The 16,728-nt window shown below is 41.8% G+C and overlaps 1 protein-coding gene across 7 annotated transcripts in view; it reads left to right on the top strand.

Moving 5' to 3' along the window:
- The window catches only part of ANK3 (ankyrin 3), a 378,181-nt gene that overhangs the window by 288,620 nt on the left and 72,833 nt on the right, over window positions 1-16,728 (top strand). For 6 of the 7 annotated variants that reach the window (XM_057421483.1, XM_057421488.1, XM_057421489.1 and 3 more), the window contains 5 exons: window positions 5,730-5,828; window positions 5,917-6,015; window positions 6,404-6,499; window positions 9,224-9,296; window positions 9,497-9,559. In XM_057421483.1, coding sequence (XP_057277466.1) covers window positions 5,730-5,828; window positions 5,917-6,015; window positions 6,404-6,499; window positions 9,224-9,296; window positions 9,497-9,559 — 430 coding nt within the window. The remainder of the gene's footprint in view (window positions 1-5,729; window positions 5,829-5,916; window positions 6,016-6,403; window positions 6,500-9,223; window positions 9,297-9,496; window positions 9,560-16,728) is intronic. The other variant, XM_057421486.1, reaches the window with a different exon arrangement.

The following is a 16,728-nucleotide window of genomic DNA, read 5'->3' as shown; positions in this document are numbered from 1 at the left end:
TACAGAAAATCTCGACCGGGAGGTTAGTCTGTATGATTAAGATCAATTCTGGCTCTAAAAATCATGAGCATTTTGAAAATTGCTCTCAGACCTGTGCTGTGGTTCTTTCTTGAGGTAGTTCCCCTCCCAAGCAATTGCAACGTTTTTACTGAACTTTGTTGTAGAAAAAGGCATGAAAGGAAGAATAGCTGCTGGATTTGAAGTCCATTTATTGATGGCATTATGGGATCCTTCTGGTTCTGCTGCATCAGTTAACTAAATAGCCTCTAATCCCAAAGCTGCAGGAGTCTGTCTCAACACTGAAGAGTAAACAACAGTGATTTGGTGTGCTAGAACTAGTGCTCAAGGGGCCACAATGCTGCTCCTGCCACTTGAAGATGAGATTTTGTATGTGGTTTTAGGCCTAGCCACATTAGACTGAGCTCCAATTGATAAGCCAGAGAAACCACCTTATCTTAATATGCAAGAAGAAAATAACAGAATGGTGGAAAAATAGCAACACTAAAATGTACTTCAGGTGGTGAAGCTTCAGAGCTGCTTCAAAACTCTTCACATTTGTAGTGTTGCAGTGTTCACAGAAGGCATGTTAGTGTCCTGCTGCAAAGGCAGTAGGTTTTGTCCATTCTGACATTACCATTGGTGTTTCTGAATTTAGATACGTTAAAGAGTTTTCAATAATGAAACTCTGTGTTATACAATATCATACTTAACACAAGGAATCACAGAATCATAGAATAGTTAGGGTTGAAAAGGACCTTAAGATCATCTAGTTCCAACTCCCCTGCCATGGGCAGGGACACCTCACACTAAACCATGCTACCCAAGGTTCTGTCCAGCCTGGCCTTGAGCACTGCCAGGGATGGAGCATTCACAACTTCCCTGGGCAACCTATTCCAGTGCCTCACCACCCTTACATGAAAGAATTTCCTCCTTATATCCAACCTAAACTTCTCATGTCTAAGTTTTAACCCGTTACCCCTTGTCCTGTCACTACAGTTCTTAATGAAGAGTCCCTCTCCAGCATCCTTTGAAGGCCCCCTTCATCTTATGCATAGTATTGGGAGTTAAAAAATCAGTCTGAAGCCATGGCTGCAAGCAGATAATCCTTCTCTGGTGGTCATGTTGGGTGTTTAAAGGTTATACTGGTACATGTGATGTTGTTTTTGTTGCAGGAAGTTGGCATGGGTAAATATTGTATCATGGCTCAGCAGGTCTCCACATGTCATTTTTCAACTGTTTATCCCATTGGATAGTTATTGTAGGATACAGTGTTGCTGTGATGGACTGGCAAAGGAAGCCTGATGAGAGAAGAGTGCTGGTTCATTCAAGGATGAAGAGCAGGATTTGGAGCTTTGATCTCAGTGCAGGTCATTTTAGTCAGGCAGTTGCTACACTGCATTTGCTGTTGGGCTTCTGCTGGGGAAATTGATGGTCTCACAGTCCCTGGTTGATGACTGTCTGGAAAATAAATCCAGTATTAAACTGTCTTTTGTTCCTAAAACCACAGTATTGGTAGGAGATAATGGTGACTGATATGTCATGATGTTCTTTTGCAGGTTGAGCTGGGCCTTTTATTTCAGGTTTATTCAGGGAGATTTATTCAGGTCTGCCTGCCTTGTTCTGGCAGGAGCCCCATACATACCAGCCTGAATGCTATAATGGCTCCTAAGAGCAATCCAACCTTTCCATTGTAATACCTAATTTTCAGATGCAGAAGGAGATAGAAAGGAGGGTGGGAGGGTGGGAAAGTGCTATAGAGAAGAATCACTTTCATACACAACACTCATATACAGATATCTTCAGTATATCTTCATAGAATCATACAGTCAACCAGGTTGGAAGATCATCCAGTTCAACCCTTACCCCCGCACTGCCAAGGTCATCACTAACCCATGGCACTGAGGGCCTCATCTACACAGTGTGTGACCACTACCAGGGACAGTGACTCCAGCACTGCCCTGGGCAGCCTGTTCCAATGCCTGAAAACCCTCTGGGGAAGGAATTGTTCCTCATCTCCATCTAAACCTCCCCTGGTGCAGCTTGAGGCCGTTTCCTCTTGTCCCATCCCTTGTTTCTTGGGAGCAGAGACCAGCCCCCTCCTGCCTCCGTCCTCCTGTCAGTCAGTTGAAGGGAGCGATAAGGTCCCTCCTGAACCTTCTCCATACTAAACCCCCCAGGTCGCTCAGCTGTTCCCCATCGCACTTGTGCTCCAGGCCCTGCAACAGTTCCATTGCCCTTCTCTGGCCCTGCTCCAGCACCTCATGGTACATTATCTCTCTCCTTGGCTCTTGGTGCATGCTTGGCTGTTACCAGAACATTTGCATGGAAATTTCCAGCCTAATGTGCAATAATGAACCTTGGAAGGTACTGCAACATGTTAGGCCCTGATTCAGCAAAGCAGTGGTGTGTATGTACACATAGGTTTGCCTGTTTCATTCAATCTAGGCTGGATGCCTTTGTGATCTCTGGATCTAGAGTATTTTCTAGCCTTATCAACAATAATCCTGTAGCTTCATTGTCTGACATTTACAGCAGAGAAACAAAAGCAGAGCAGCTTGAGAGTCAGCATGACTAGAAAGATGCAGTAATTCAAGCTGTTAAGATTTATGGTTATTGCCAGTGGAAGACATTAAAGTAATTCACCGACATGATATACAGCACTTGTGATAATTTCCCTCGAAAAAGGGAATTTAAGGGCAAGAGAATAAGGGATGCTTTGTCTTTGTGTGTTCCATTAGAATTGAAAAGCTCAGTATTTCTGATTTTTTTTTTTTTTTTTTGGCACTTATTCTTTTGGCTTTTGATAAGCCGTTCCCAGCTGCTAACTCCCATATTGCTGCTCATTCTTTAAAACAGCTAGAAGCAGCATGGCAGCTGACTGCCAGAAGGTGATGCACATTAGAGCTGTATTAAACAAAAGCCCTGATTTTCTTGGAAGTAACTTCTTTCATACTAAAATGCCTAATAAGTCCCTGGGCACTTTGCCAGTAAATACAACTGAACCTAAACTGCTTTGCAGAAATGTGCATAATTGTGAGGCTGGGGGGGGGGGGTATTTATTTTTGGTTGGGTTTTTTTGGTTGGTTGGTTTTGTTTTGTTTAAATTATTAGTGGCTTTTGAAACAAAATATTTCTATATTTTCATTCTGTAGAGAATGAAAGTAGCAAGCTCAAGTATCCGTGAGAATGACTACTTTTATAGTTAATTTGGTTGTGTAATTGCAGAATCTGCCAGTTGGAGTGTTTCAGAAAAGTTAACAGAATATCTGTTTTCCATGAGGATGTTGGGATACATATATATAAACGTTATACCTTCCTGAGCTAGAAACAGCTAAATGCTGGAATCTGTACTGTAGCTGAGAAGCAAAGGATATCCTTTCTGGGTCTTGGGCATTAAAAGTACATTTTGCCAATTAATTTTATTTTGACCAATGTCTTCACTACAAACTATAAGCATGAAAGATGTCCTCTGGTGGCTGATGAGGTCTAACATGCCCAGTGAGATGTGACCTGCCATGTCAGATCTCTGTCACTCTACTGTCAGTGACCGTGTGCTGCATTGGGCACTGCCTCATCAAACACAACGTGATGTGACATGACCACGGGGTATGGCAAACTTAATAGAAAGCTCTCGGGCCCCTCCAGGGAGCTCAGACAAGAAACTGGTATTTTGCCACCAGGCTAGCAGGTGTCCACATTGCTACTCAGGACATGCGTAATGTCTGTAGCAGAGAAGCTGCCCTTCAGTGCATGCTCCTCCATTTGCCGTAACTGACCAAGCCAGGAGCACTGAAAGCTTGAGAGGGAGCCTCCTTCAGCTTCAGCTCTGGGACACAAAGAACTGTAACAGGGAGGATAGTGACCACGTCACCATAAAAATGTACGATTTCAACCATACGTTTGTATGGGAAAGAGGAAAATTTTTTTGTTAGTCTCTGATTTAAACAGCAGGGTGGACAGGAGTGACAGCATCAGTAATTATTCCTCTAGCCATTTATGACGGTACTACATGTAAATCTCTGTATATACAAATTGTAGAAGGAAATTGATGTTGTACTGCAGTAAGTATCAGGCTTTTGATAGCTCCTTCTTCAATATTCATTGTTACAAGCTAAAGAAAGGAGCCTTTACAGATCACTTCAAAGGGAAGGTTGATATCAGCTGTTCCTGGCTCTCTGATGCTCTTCAGATTTTAATGTTTTAGGGTTGCTAGCAGAGGGCTCCCAGCAGGTGGCCCTTGACTTTGGATTTCTTCTCACCGGTTGGTTTTATGTTATTGGATTTTCACTGACCTTGCAGGTCATGTTAAGAGGTCTGTATTTTGAAGGGGGAGACAAGGGATTAAGTTCTTGTATGAGGAGGTTTCACAGCAGTTTGGTTTGCGTTTTTTGGGTTTCTTTTTTCACTTATTATTTTGATAGTTTGGCCGTGTTTCAATCTAAATTTATCTTTGGACATGTAGGAGCAGGGGCCATAGAAGCTGTGTTTGAAGTACATGGCTGTGAGTACACTCAGCATTCTGCTGAAGATTCAGGACTCTGGCCAGCTTAGGGAACGCTGTAAAATTCAGACCCTGGGCACTGGTAGGGAGCTATTAGGCCAACCCTAAACTATCAGAAGCTGTAAGATGAGGTCCCAGTGTCCAGTTCATGATGATTACAATTTAGCTAGTGCTTAGGCTCCTACCACTATGCACAAGTATTCTGTGGGAAAAGTTTCTCATAATCAGTTGGTATCTGATAAAATGATCACATAAGTCAATGGAAAGTTTCATTCTGCTGATGCCAATGGAATTTGGATCCAGTGCTGTTTCTGGCACTGATTAACTCGTCCTGGTTGTCAAAGCTAATAGTTTCTTTAAATGGCAAGTGGTATATAATTAACTGAAGAAAAAAATACACACCCTAATTTAAAGTCACTGGCACAGCTAACATATTCTAGCATGTATTAATACAACTGAAATTAGGTAACCTTGTGTGAAGTGGTATCAGAGGCAACATGACATGAAGAAAATTACATGTCTAAACCCATGGACACTTGAAGCGTCCCACTGGCGGAAATAGTTCACATTTGAGGTTTTCTCTTTCTGCCTTTCCCCGTCTTTCTAGGAGCTTTGACCTCGGAGTTTAAGCATGTGTGTAGTGTTGGCTCCTGAACCCTGGGATGACCTTGGACTTGCCTCCTCAGTCCTTTTGACAAAGTTGTCTAACCTGGCCACACCTGACATGCATGTACAAAGGAAAGATGAAATGCCACTTCTAACTCTCTGTGGATTGTCAAGCACTGGAACAAGCTGTCCAGGAAACTGGTGGAATCACCATTCCTGAAGTATTTAAAAGACATGTAGATGTGGCACTTAGTGACATGTTTAGTTGTGAACATGGCAGTGCCAAGTTAAGGGTTGGACTTGATGATTTTGAAGGTCTCTTCCAACCTAAGTGAATCTATCATTCTATGAAAAAAGTGGGCTCTCTCCCAGAGACCTGATAGTCTGGCTATTTGACAGGAAGCGAAAGATTACAGAAATAAAAGGCATTCAGAGAGGTTCACTAAGAATGGGACTCGAATGCACATTCATGGGAAGTGTGGGGTTTTTCCAAGGCTGGAGGGGGTTTTGCATAGTTTGAAGAAATAAAACTTAACAGGATTTTTGCTGTTTCATATATGGGGGGTTTTGTTACGGGATGTGTGGGATATTCACATGTACTAATTGCTTGTGTTCATTCTAGATGGGATACACTCCTTTGCATGTTGGCTGCCACTACGGAAACATAAAAATTGTTAACTTCCTTCTGCAACATTCTGCAAAAGTTAATGCCAAAACAAAGGTGAGTTTCTGCCTGTGCCTCACTCGTTCTGTGGAGGCAGCTTGTGCACTGTGCTCACTGCAGCCTTTCCCTTTCCCTGCGTCCACAGAATGGGTACACACCACTGCACCAGGCTGCACAGCAGGGGCACACCCACATCATCAATGTCCTGCTCCAGAATGGCGCGTCCCCCAACGAGCTCACTGTGGTAAGCACAGAGGGGCCACTGTGAAGCTGCTGCTTCCCTCTCGGGCTCAGTTGTCCCACCCCTCAGAAACCATTTGAGAAAGGGAAATGTGGAAAAAATGTGTCTGGTGGGAGATGAAAAGAGCAGAGAAAGCCTATTCCCATCGCTCCCACGTCCTCTATGCCATCATCTCTTCCAAAACATCTGAAAATCTTTCCATTTTCATCCCATTTCTGTAAAGAGTTAAAAACTTAGTTATATATCCTACTACCCAAAATATATTTCTTTCAGTCACCAATATGCAAACATTTATTTGGCCTTTATTGTGCATTCCTGTACAGTTAATTAGCAGTTTCTACACTTTTCCTTACTAATATTCAACTTTTGCTATAAACATTTCAATTTCTAGAATGGAAACACTGCCCTTGCCATTGCAAAACGGCTTGGCTACATTTCAGTTGTTGACACACTGAAGGTGGTGACAGAAGAGACCATGACTACAATTGTAAGTACAGCTTTATTTGGTAGTAAATGGAAGAATTTTTCCTAAGCCAGTGTATTCATCTTTTTTAGTTACATGTCTACTGAGATTCCAGCTTAATTTCCACCTATTTCCTTTTAGCAGCATAAAGTAGATATTAAGTCAAATATGCGAAATATATTTTTAAGGTAGTAGACACTATTAGGATGTATGCAGGAAAAATACCAACCAAGCAAAAAATGAACAGTGTAAATGACTGGTCATAGCTGTCATGTTTTTCCACATAGCTTGTTGTTTAAGGCACGGACCACATGATTAGGAGCCAGTTTGTGGTTGAAAAGACATTCCCACGCACTTGTGTAAACAGAAGTTGCTTCTGCCTTTTCAGAGTGTTTGCCAGGGGGGCTGTTGTATAATGGTTTGTATTTGGACTGAGAGAACCTATTCCAATTTAAGAAGTGGTTGGAATTGACTTTATAGCAACTTACTGCATAGTTTATGGCATCTTTCAAAAGGTGGTGAAAGGATGTCTCCTACAAGCAGCCACAGTCAGGTCCTGCAACCCGAGATACCATTCACTGACAGATACATGAAGTCCAGGTTGTCTGCCTCGCCCCTGAGAAAGGCTTTTTGAAATGTTAGCTGGGAGAGATTAAAGAGACTAGCAGTGATCAATTATTACCTGCTGTCAGAAAAATGATGATTCACAGAATCCAAAATATTTCTCAGACCTTTTGTTCACTAACATTTTGACAAATTGCTCAATGAAGAAAACAGTTTTCTGAGGTGAAGAGTCTCCATGTACTACGATAGTAGTAAAGCCAAAATTGGGTCTTAAGAACATAAATTTAGAGCCTTGGCTCCAAATTTGCTTTTTCCTTTCTGCAACTTTTTTTTTTTTTTGGTTAAAAATAAGAAGTATGTGCACATATGTATTTTTAGGCATATCAGAGGCATACACATATATATGTGTAAGGGTAGCAGAAATTTGACTGATTGCTTAGTATATAACTAGGTAGCTGCAGGAAAAGTAAAACTACATTTTTATGCTAAAAACTCCAAATATCAAAAGGTTATTCTTAGCTTGTAGAGCCAAAAACCTGGGAGTTTGTGCTGCATAAGGTGACTGATCATTTATGTTCTGTTGATGAAGAAGAATAGGGAGATGGTGGGTCAGGCTATGAAATATGCTATAAGAAATGTTAGATGCTGAAAGCCCTGTACTACCCAAATACCTGTTTTCAAGAGAAGCCCAGAAATAATTTCTGCTAAAATCAGAATGTTCTGCTTATCAGTCACAAGTGTATAATTTTCAGACTTTGGAAGTCTAGAATGAAACCTGTTTTATATATTTTACTTAAGGGTCTTAAAAATTCAGTTTGAATGCTAAGACTTATTTTTTGATGCTTGTGGCTAAACAACTCCCAAAGGTAAATTTAATGAAGCCAGGGATAAATGCAGCTAATTTTACTATAATTTATACTCAAACAACAATAAAAAAAATCCAGTAGCGCCTGAAAAGAGTCCTGGGATTTTGCTAGTTTAATGGCAATGTGTTAAAAATCTTTGCAAGTAATTCTCACAAAATGAAACAAGTCTGAAGCTTTTTACAAGTTTTCTGATGTTTGAGCATGCAGGGGCTCTTCTGCCTATACCAAGTGATGGCAGTAGCCCAAGAAACATAAACTGCCAAATGAATATTCATGAGGCCAGAGAAAAACTGAAATATTATAAAATACATGAAAATAGGAAAGCTGTGTTGTCCGCCTGAACTTGTTACTCATTTCTTATTTGTATATGAAGGATGAGAAGTAATGGTGTTTAAAAATAGTATAAAATATGACTATATTTAAAAATATAATATACCCCCCCCCATAAAGACAGGAGTGGTTTTTGGTGTGAGGTTTGTTCTTTGTTTTATTCGGGGGTTTTTAATTGCTGCACTCCTTGAATAGTAACTCTGAAGGGTGTGACCTAAAACTTCACCAGTGCTTGTTGTGCTGTACACCAGCTGGAGAGTAAAACGTGCCCAAGTGTGCCATTCATGGGATACACAGGTACTCTAGGAACAGACTTCAGGCATTCATAACTGGGCTTTTCTGCCCTTTTTTTTTTTTTAATATTGGTCTCTGAGTCTCAATTAATATAAACCTTAGGCTGAAAAACAACCAATCAGTTCTGAGTGTCTTTCGTGCACGCATTCCTTAAAGGGTATTATTTAGCCTGCATGTGGTTGCAATTGTTCTCATTTGTGGGAAAACCACGCAATTCATGCTGAGGCACCTCTGAAAAAAATCACATAGACTAAGCCTGCTCCCAAATTACAGCATTTTTCTAAAGACAAAGGACTTCATCAGAAAGTTTAGTTTAAATAGGATTACATATTCCCGCTCAAAATTCTGATGACTATTTAAAGAGTTCTTATTAACCCCCTTAACAAGAAACTCTTTTAACTGTATTTGTTTCTTCTGTCGATAGTCATCTTCTCTGCTTTCAGCTTTGCTTTTTCCGTTATGAAAATGTGAATATAGTTTAAAACACAAATAATATTGCCTATTTCTGTAATCTTTTTAAATATAGTTCAGTGCATCGATAAAAGGGAAGTTAATAAGAATCCAGAAAAAGAAATCTTGGTTTGCTAACTGCAGATAAAAATATGTTCTACCTTGCATTTACTTTTTAAAATACCTGTAAGTTTTAAGAAAAATTATGCCTGTACTCTGAAATGATTTTTTTGGTCTTTGACAGACTGTTACAGAAAAGCACAAAATGAACGTACCTGAAACGATGAATGAAGTTCTTGATATGTCTGATGATGAAGGTATTAAAAAATTTAAGAACCCTCTTGCTTCTTTTAGTCTTTTCTTGTCATAAGAAATGTTTGTTTAAAAAAACCACCACCGAAAAGTACTGATTGGATATGGTCTTTGCACATTCATTATCGCTTTACATTGATTGTTTTTTTGACACATTGACAGTCTATGCTTTTATTTAATTGTTTTGTTTATTTAAATCATACAGTTCGTAAAGCCAATGCCCCTGAAATACTCAGTGATGCTGAATATTTGTCAGATGTTGAAGAAGGTATTTGTGCATTTTTGTATTGCAGTGATACTTAACCCTCTTCCTTTTACTCCGTCTGTCTGAGAATTAATCCTTTCAGATCATTTTCTTATTATCTCATTAACAATAAGTTCTGCTTAACAGTTAAGAATGCTTTCAAAAATTCTTCGAGCTATTACTAATAATCCTCTCATGTTTTCTGAATTTCTTACTCCCAAATTTTTAATCAACTTACCTTCACTTTTCTGGAATAGTCCTTTTGCTGCTGCTTCCATAAAGTGGAGAATTGTTTTATTATTGTAACTGAATAAATAAATATTGGAGACAAGGGTCAGATATCAAAACACTTTGGAAGAAACAGCTGATAGTGAAAGTGAATGGCAGAAGGAATGAGGGTGTTTGTTGTTTTTTTTAAATTCTGATGTGAATTAACTCTGAAATGGTTGATTTACATTGACAGTGGTCCCTCAGCCTGGAAATAAGTATTTTCAGAGATTTTTTGGTGGTTTTGTTTTTTTTATTTTAATAATATTTCAGTCATGACATTCAGTAAAAATACATCAGATTGCTTTTGTGCTGAATAAGGAGGGTGCTGCATTGGACTCAACATGTTGGTGTTTGTAGTATTAAGGAAGTATCTTGAAGCTGAGATTTTATCTGTATCATCCTGCAGAGTGACATGAAATCTGTGAGCGGCAATAAAGCCCTTTGTTTTCAGTGCCTCTAAGTAAGTCTCCTGAGCTACAGGCAGCCTGCCTGACCCAGCTCACTCCTCGGTGCTGAGCAAGTTTGATGTGGCTTCAGTGGTCTCCAAGTATTTAAAACCCCTTTGGCAACTGCTTCCTCCCCTCTACCAACAAGCCATGCTAGTACAGACCTTCCTGGTTTGGATGTGCAGGAATCTGTGAGAATTTCTCCAGGAACTGTAGGTTTCCAGAGGCCACAGAAGGATTAGGTTCCAAGGTGAGCACTCAGAAATAGGAAGGTCTTGAGCTGATGGAGAGGACAGTGCTCTTAATGCATTTTTGTGAGTCCCCATTCACTTGCATTAAAACTGCATTTTTTTCTTCACTAGTAGGAAAACAAGTGATGGGGTTCAATTTTCCTTTGCTTCTTTAGTTAATCTCTCTTTCTTTAGGTCTAGTGATGTATTTACTTTCAATTTTTATAGCATTTAAGCAGTAAGGTGTAAAAGATATTTAGTAAGTTCATTGTGTGCAGCTCTTGTTTAATTCATGCATTGAGGCTTTTGGTTTGTTTTCAGTTTGCCATTTTGTTCCCATTGCTGCAGTTCCAAATGGATACTGTTTTTACCATACACCTGTGTCTTTCAAATAACCCTCTTAGGCTATTGTACTGCTCAAATATATAATATATTGTTTTAACTGACTGGAACACTGGTGCATAATTGTGACAGTTAACAAAGCAGTAGCTCTTGCCATATCCCACTCCATAGCATGTGGTGAGGTACAGATGAGGAGCACTCCTATGTGGAATCTGAATATTAGAACCAGTTACAAAATGTGCCATTTAATGCATGGGATAATTTTTAAGGCCAAATCTGTGGAAGGCTTTTAGAGTCACTAACTCTCAGGTCTACAGAAAAACTCAACCAAACAACAACAACCCAACAAACCAACAACAAAACAAACAAACAAAAACAAAAATTAGGAAAGCAGGTAATGCAATCGATTACTTCCCTAGAGGCTGTGTCCTGCAACCATGTTGCTGTTACTAGGGGAGCTAAGAGACTGGTTTATATGTAACAAGGTTATTTTCAAACCTAACACTGCAAAGAAGCTCTCAAATCAAATAACAGGTATTTTATTAATCTGTGCTGAAGTATTCCAGTGTGCAAGACATCCAATGAATTACAGGCTTTGAGGTAATAACCAATGGCTTGTCTCCCTTTCCTGACTTGCACATCTGTAAAGACAATATACCGACACCCATCCCCACAACTCCTCAATGTTGATAGGATATTTATATACAATGCATCCACTTACATTAGTCAAAATAAATATGTTCAGGATGCTAATGTGGTCTGACAACTCTCACAGCCAGGGTGCTAATTTCCAAGTGAGAGAAGGGTTCAAATCTACCACCAAAATCTGAGTTCTGCCTCACTTGGCCAACGTTCATGTCATAAGCAAAACTCTTCAGTGAGAGAAACTTTTTTAATGATTTCTCAATATGCCACAATCCTCAAGGTTTCTCTCATAACAGAAATTTAAGGCATGGAAAATAGAGTCTCTGAGCTCGTAGACAAATGTCAGGGAACTGTTTCCTTGTGTTTATGTCTTGCAGTGCCCACTAAATAAATATTTACATGGAAGTTGTGTAATTTCTCTTCCCTGCAAGGACAGTTTGGTTTGGAGTCAGACTGGATGAGAGGAGAGAGATTTTCTTCCTTTTCCTAGACTACTCTGGCAAATCTGCCCAAAAGACGTTAAGTGTTGGGAAACCGCAAAAAAAGAAATGGCATTTTTTAAAGACATGAATATGATTTTGTGGGAAAAAAATGAAGGCTCATCTTCATGTGTAGCTGAAAGTTTGTAGAAGAATATAGAGCAATTGCAATGTGTACTGAGCATGTCCTCTGCTCTTATTTTTAAAGAGATTGCAAATCTTATCAATGTGAAACCTGAGACTGCAGGAACCGGGTCATTCCTCTTACTGTCTCCAGATGTGAGCTCGCACCCCACACCCTGTGCAGCTGGGAGCCCCAGCGGTTCACCCTGTGGAGAGTGGGGGCTCAGCCATGCTAAAGCACAACCTGAGCAATCTGCCAAAGGCCTGGAGCGAAACTCCTCCTCTGCTGTCACATGCTGAGCCTTGGAGCATCCCTCTGAGTAGATACAAGAGCTGTAATCTGATGGAGGAAGCTGGAGCCCCGCTGCAACTGCAGCAACCCAGCAATGAGCTCTGTCACAACGGCCCTCCCTAGAACTGCTGCTGCTGTCCTGGAGGCCAAGGGCCAGCAAACAATGGGATCTGATAGAAAGAGGAGTGAGACTACACGAGCAGCAAACTGGAAAGAAATCCAAACCAAAAAACAGTTCAGGTGTTGAGAATTTAGTCAAGAATTGAGGGTTGGAGCTAGATGACTTTTAAGGTTCCTTCCAACCCAAGCCATTCCATTTTAAAGGTATTTTCCAACTTAGTTGATTCTATGATTCTATAAGAAACATTTCTTTTTGAGCTTTTAAATTTTTTCCTTATTTGGTCTTCAGAAGATAAACCTTTGGGTGTAAATAAGGACACTGGTTTAAGCCCATTTAATGGAGATTCCTCAGTACGTGGAAGTATCACGCCGATCAATCCCTGGTAGATTAGACAGATGTCGTAACAGAACATGCGTGCCCACTGCCTGATGCCTCTGTAGGTGCTGAGATGCAGCAGCTTCAGTGCCTTTAAGACAAGTCAGGGCATCCCCATGCATGAAAGTCTGTTATTGATGCTTTTGGGAGGGGTTGCTTTATTGCATTTTTAGGCTCAATTTTTTGAGCTTATCTCCACAAGATTTTACAGACTGATGAAAGTTTCAGTGGTCTGGTATTGGCTTTTCTTCGTACGTATGTGAAACCAAAGCCTGGATTACAACTGAAAGTATCTTGCTCTTCCCTGTGGCTGTACCTCTTCTGCCATAAGGCAGCTCTGGTCAGGCTATGATGAGGGAGTGCCAAAAGCTTCAGAGATATTTAGCAAAGCCAATGACAAATGCCTGTTTGTATCCCGGGCTATGATTAAATTTTGTCTGGGACTTTTCCCAAGCCACACGATGCCTTCTATCCTGCTGCCAGAGAGGCTGTATTTCTTACTTGCATCTAAAAAGAGCACCTACCCTGCACTCCTGCAATTGCCAGTGGGAGACATGCATAGGAACCAGGAAAATGGGGAAAACATGAAGAGAGGTGACAAAGGTGATGAGAGGTATGGAAAAGCTTCTTGGAGAGAAAACAGTAAAGAGAGTAGGAGTCTCTATTCTAGAGGGGGGAATTAGCAAAAAATGAATGAGGGATAGGCTAGGATGTATGAAACAGTGGGTTGCAAAGTGAGCAGTGATGCTTACAGCCTCTCCAGAAGTCCAGGAATAAGGGGCATCAATGATACCAGCAAGAGGCAAACCAGTGTTCAGCGCTGCTCCTTCTGCAACAGGTAGTTGATTGTATGACTCCTTGCACAAATCCTTGGTGAGGAACACAGAAAGTTTACAAGAGTTCTAAGTATAACTGGAAGAATTTTAAAAGGAGAAAAAAAAAACATCCCAAAACCAAACCTGTTCATGAGTATAAAAACCTGCAGGTTTAGAAAATACATGCTTAAATCACTGCCAGCTAGTAAAATGTCACAGGGGACTTCCATTTTTTCATGCCCTTATATTATTCTGTGAAGTGCAGTTGCTACCAGAGACAAGGTGTATCAGACTGATGGGCCTTTACTTTGACCTGCTGCTGCTATTCTTTCCTGGATTTTGAACAGTTTCTGATACTCATGATAGCTCTGTTTGCCCTCTGTTACCCCGACAGGTAGCATATTACTAAGGGAAGGATGGCAACTGCAGCAAAGCAGTTTCTTTGGTGGTGTTTTTTCCTCAGTGTTTCACTTTTGGGGGCATTTCTCTGTCATTTGTGTTCAGTGATTAATTTTGTCTTCACTTTTCCATGGGACCTCTCTCTGCAGGAATCCAGTGTGCTGTGAGCAAACACTGTGCTCTTACCTGAAAGGCAGAGGATTAGGCTGTGGCACCTAATTAAACAGAGCGGGATTGCTGAAACGTGCACCACCCGTTTTGCTCCAGCCTCCCACGATCACAGAACAATGTCTGGAATTCTTTGAAATTACCACTCCTAGATGCAGCTTTTCCTTTGATGAGAGCATTTCATCAGAGTAATCCTGCTCTGGCTGGATTAGCTGCAGAGCAGGATAACATCTAATGTATTTTGCAGCTCAACTTGAGTAGCTTTTTATCGCTCTTCACCTTGCCTTTGACAAACGATGTTCGTGAAGAAAATGCCTCATCTGCTCCTGCACAGTGGCGCAGTGCTTGTCTTCAGGTGTCGTAAGGGCAGAAGTTCCTAAATTTACTGGCCCAGTTAGCAGTTGCTCAAGGTTGCCCGTACCTCTCACCCTCTGGGCCATTCCCCACCTCCCAAGCTGCCGTCCATTTTTCTGCAGCTCCCGAAGCTTTCTCTCCGGACACGAGCATCCCACGCTGGCAAGCGGAGGGGGGAGGCGGAGTAGCCCCAGGACCCCCGGCGCTGGCACCCAGGGGACAGCCGGGGCTCAAGTCGCGCCAGGGCGGCCGGTACGGCCCGGGACGGGCGCGGGGGTAGGTGGGGCGGACGGGAGCGCAGCCCAGCGCCCTTCCCTGCAGCCCCGCGCTCCCTGCTCAACCCCGGTATCAAGTTACAGAAAAACTACACCCTCGCAGCACCCTTATTTACATACAAATAACTGGAGTGCCTGCATTTATGTCACCATTCAAGAGGCTTGCCAAGGGAGGCTGTAATCCAATCAGCAGTAGCTTTAAAGGGATGTCTGCGCACTGATTAAAAGGGGATTTTTGTTTTCTTTAACTGTAGTCATTATTTTTCATTTTGTTTTATGTTTGTAACGAACTTTGATCTGAATTGGGAGGACGGAGATACACATGTCCTAAAATAAGTACGAAGAGATCAAGATGTTAAGAAGATCTCGGTTGTTGAGTGGAAAGCGAATATGACCCACAGGGATTAGTTTGCTTGTGCTGGTTTGGAGTTTAAATCACTGCTTAAGGACTAATAGGGCTAATAGGAATTCTTGGAAACACCAGGGAAATATTTCCTATAGACCAAGCTGGTGAAAATGGCTTTCCAAAACAGTAAGACGTTTAACTTAATGTATAATGTTTCTATTTCTGGTTTTGTTTTGGTCTTTTTTTTCTTTTTTTCTTTTTTGATGTTTTCTGGTATACTATGAACTTTTTGTCTTTTAAACTGTACTTTTAAATACTGGTTGTTGCGGGGCTGGAGGAAAAAGTCGGTCTGTGTGTTTGCCGTTTGCAGAGCAGTAGCTGAAAGGGTATTTTTAGATGTGATTGCTAGTTCAAAACCAGAGCTCGCCTGTGGTTTCCTGAGTTAAGTGAATGGAAAGTAGCCTAAACTCCTTGAATGAAAGTGGGAAACGTGTAGCTGGGGTCGCGGAGCCACTCACCTCGAGCGCACGCTGTGAAACTTCGCGGTGGTGCAACTTTTGCTCACCTCAAGCGCGATCACGACAAAGGCGGTGGGGCGAATGTCGGCGAGGAGCGAGCTTGCGGGGAGCGCGCTCTTCTCCCTCTTGTTGAGGGAAGGGGGTGGGGGGAAAGGCATATTTTGGACTTGCTCTGTCAATGCAGGAATGTAGGTTTGCATGATGTAATGCTATGCAAATGCTCCAGCCGGAGGGAGCTGCTCCGTTAACCCTTTGCGGCGCCTGCAAGAAGATTTAACCTTCCTTCCTCCTTCCTCCCATTTTTTCTGAAAACAAAACTAATCGTCTCCTCCTCCGTCCGTGTCCGCGCATCCCACCACCCTATGGCCTTTCCCGACGGGCTGACCGTAAGGCCTGGGCGGGTTTTGGGTGCGGGGCTCCAGCTTAAGGGCTTTGTTCTGCTCCGCGGGCCGGACCCAGCCGGGCCAGCCTCGCCCCGCCGGGCCGTGGAGGGAGGGTTGTGAATGTGGGGAGTGGTGGTGTCTGTCCGAAGGGCTTCCTTGCGGACACCAGCCTGGTGGTGTGAAGCAGATCACAAAACAACCCCCTAAAAGTAATCCCTCTTACATTAAATCGTGCAAAAGTTAGTGAGAAATATCTAGGGAGAAAGGCGGGCCCCTGCTCTTACTCTGCGACCGTTCAAGCCTGCTGCACTGGTGGGCAAACAGGCTGTCTGTCATAGCCAAGTTTTTCTCGGTTTTGTTTTCTGTAGAGAATAACCTGACTTTTGTTTGTCAGCTAGTAAAGAAAGCAAAAGTGGTGCAAAGTACAGAAGAAGCCTTTAGCATGCTTAAATGATTGGGCAAAAGTCATCCCTCATATAATTTCATTGGGTTTGTGTCAAGGTGGAGTTTTGCTTTGCCCCAATAAAATTATTTCTCAGGCCCGTTCAGAGGGTGGATAATTGACGTGCTACATGGAAAGAGCCTTAGGGAAAGTGGGGGTGACAGGATTGA

The sequence above is a fragment of the Pezoporus wallicus genome, unplaced genomic scaffold (assembly GCF_028554395.1).
Source record: "Pezoporus wallicus isolate ANWC-B61680 ecotype Strahan unplaced genomic scaffold, APGP_CSIRO_Pwel_v1 contig_4816, whole genome shotgun sequence".
Classification (NCBI taxonomy): Eukaryota; Metazoa; Chordata; class Aves; order Psittaciformes; family Psittacidae; genus Pezoporus; species Pezoporus wallicus.
This window is presented reverse-complemented; position numbering and strand designations above follow the sequence as displayed.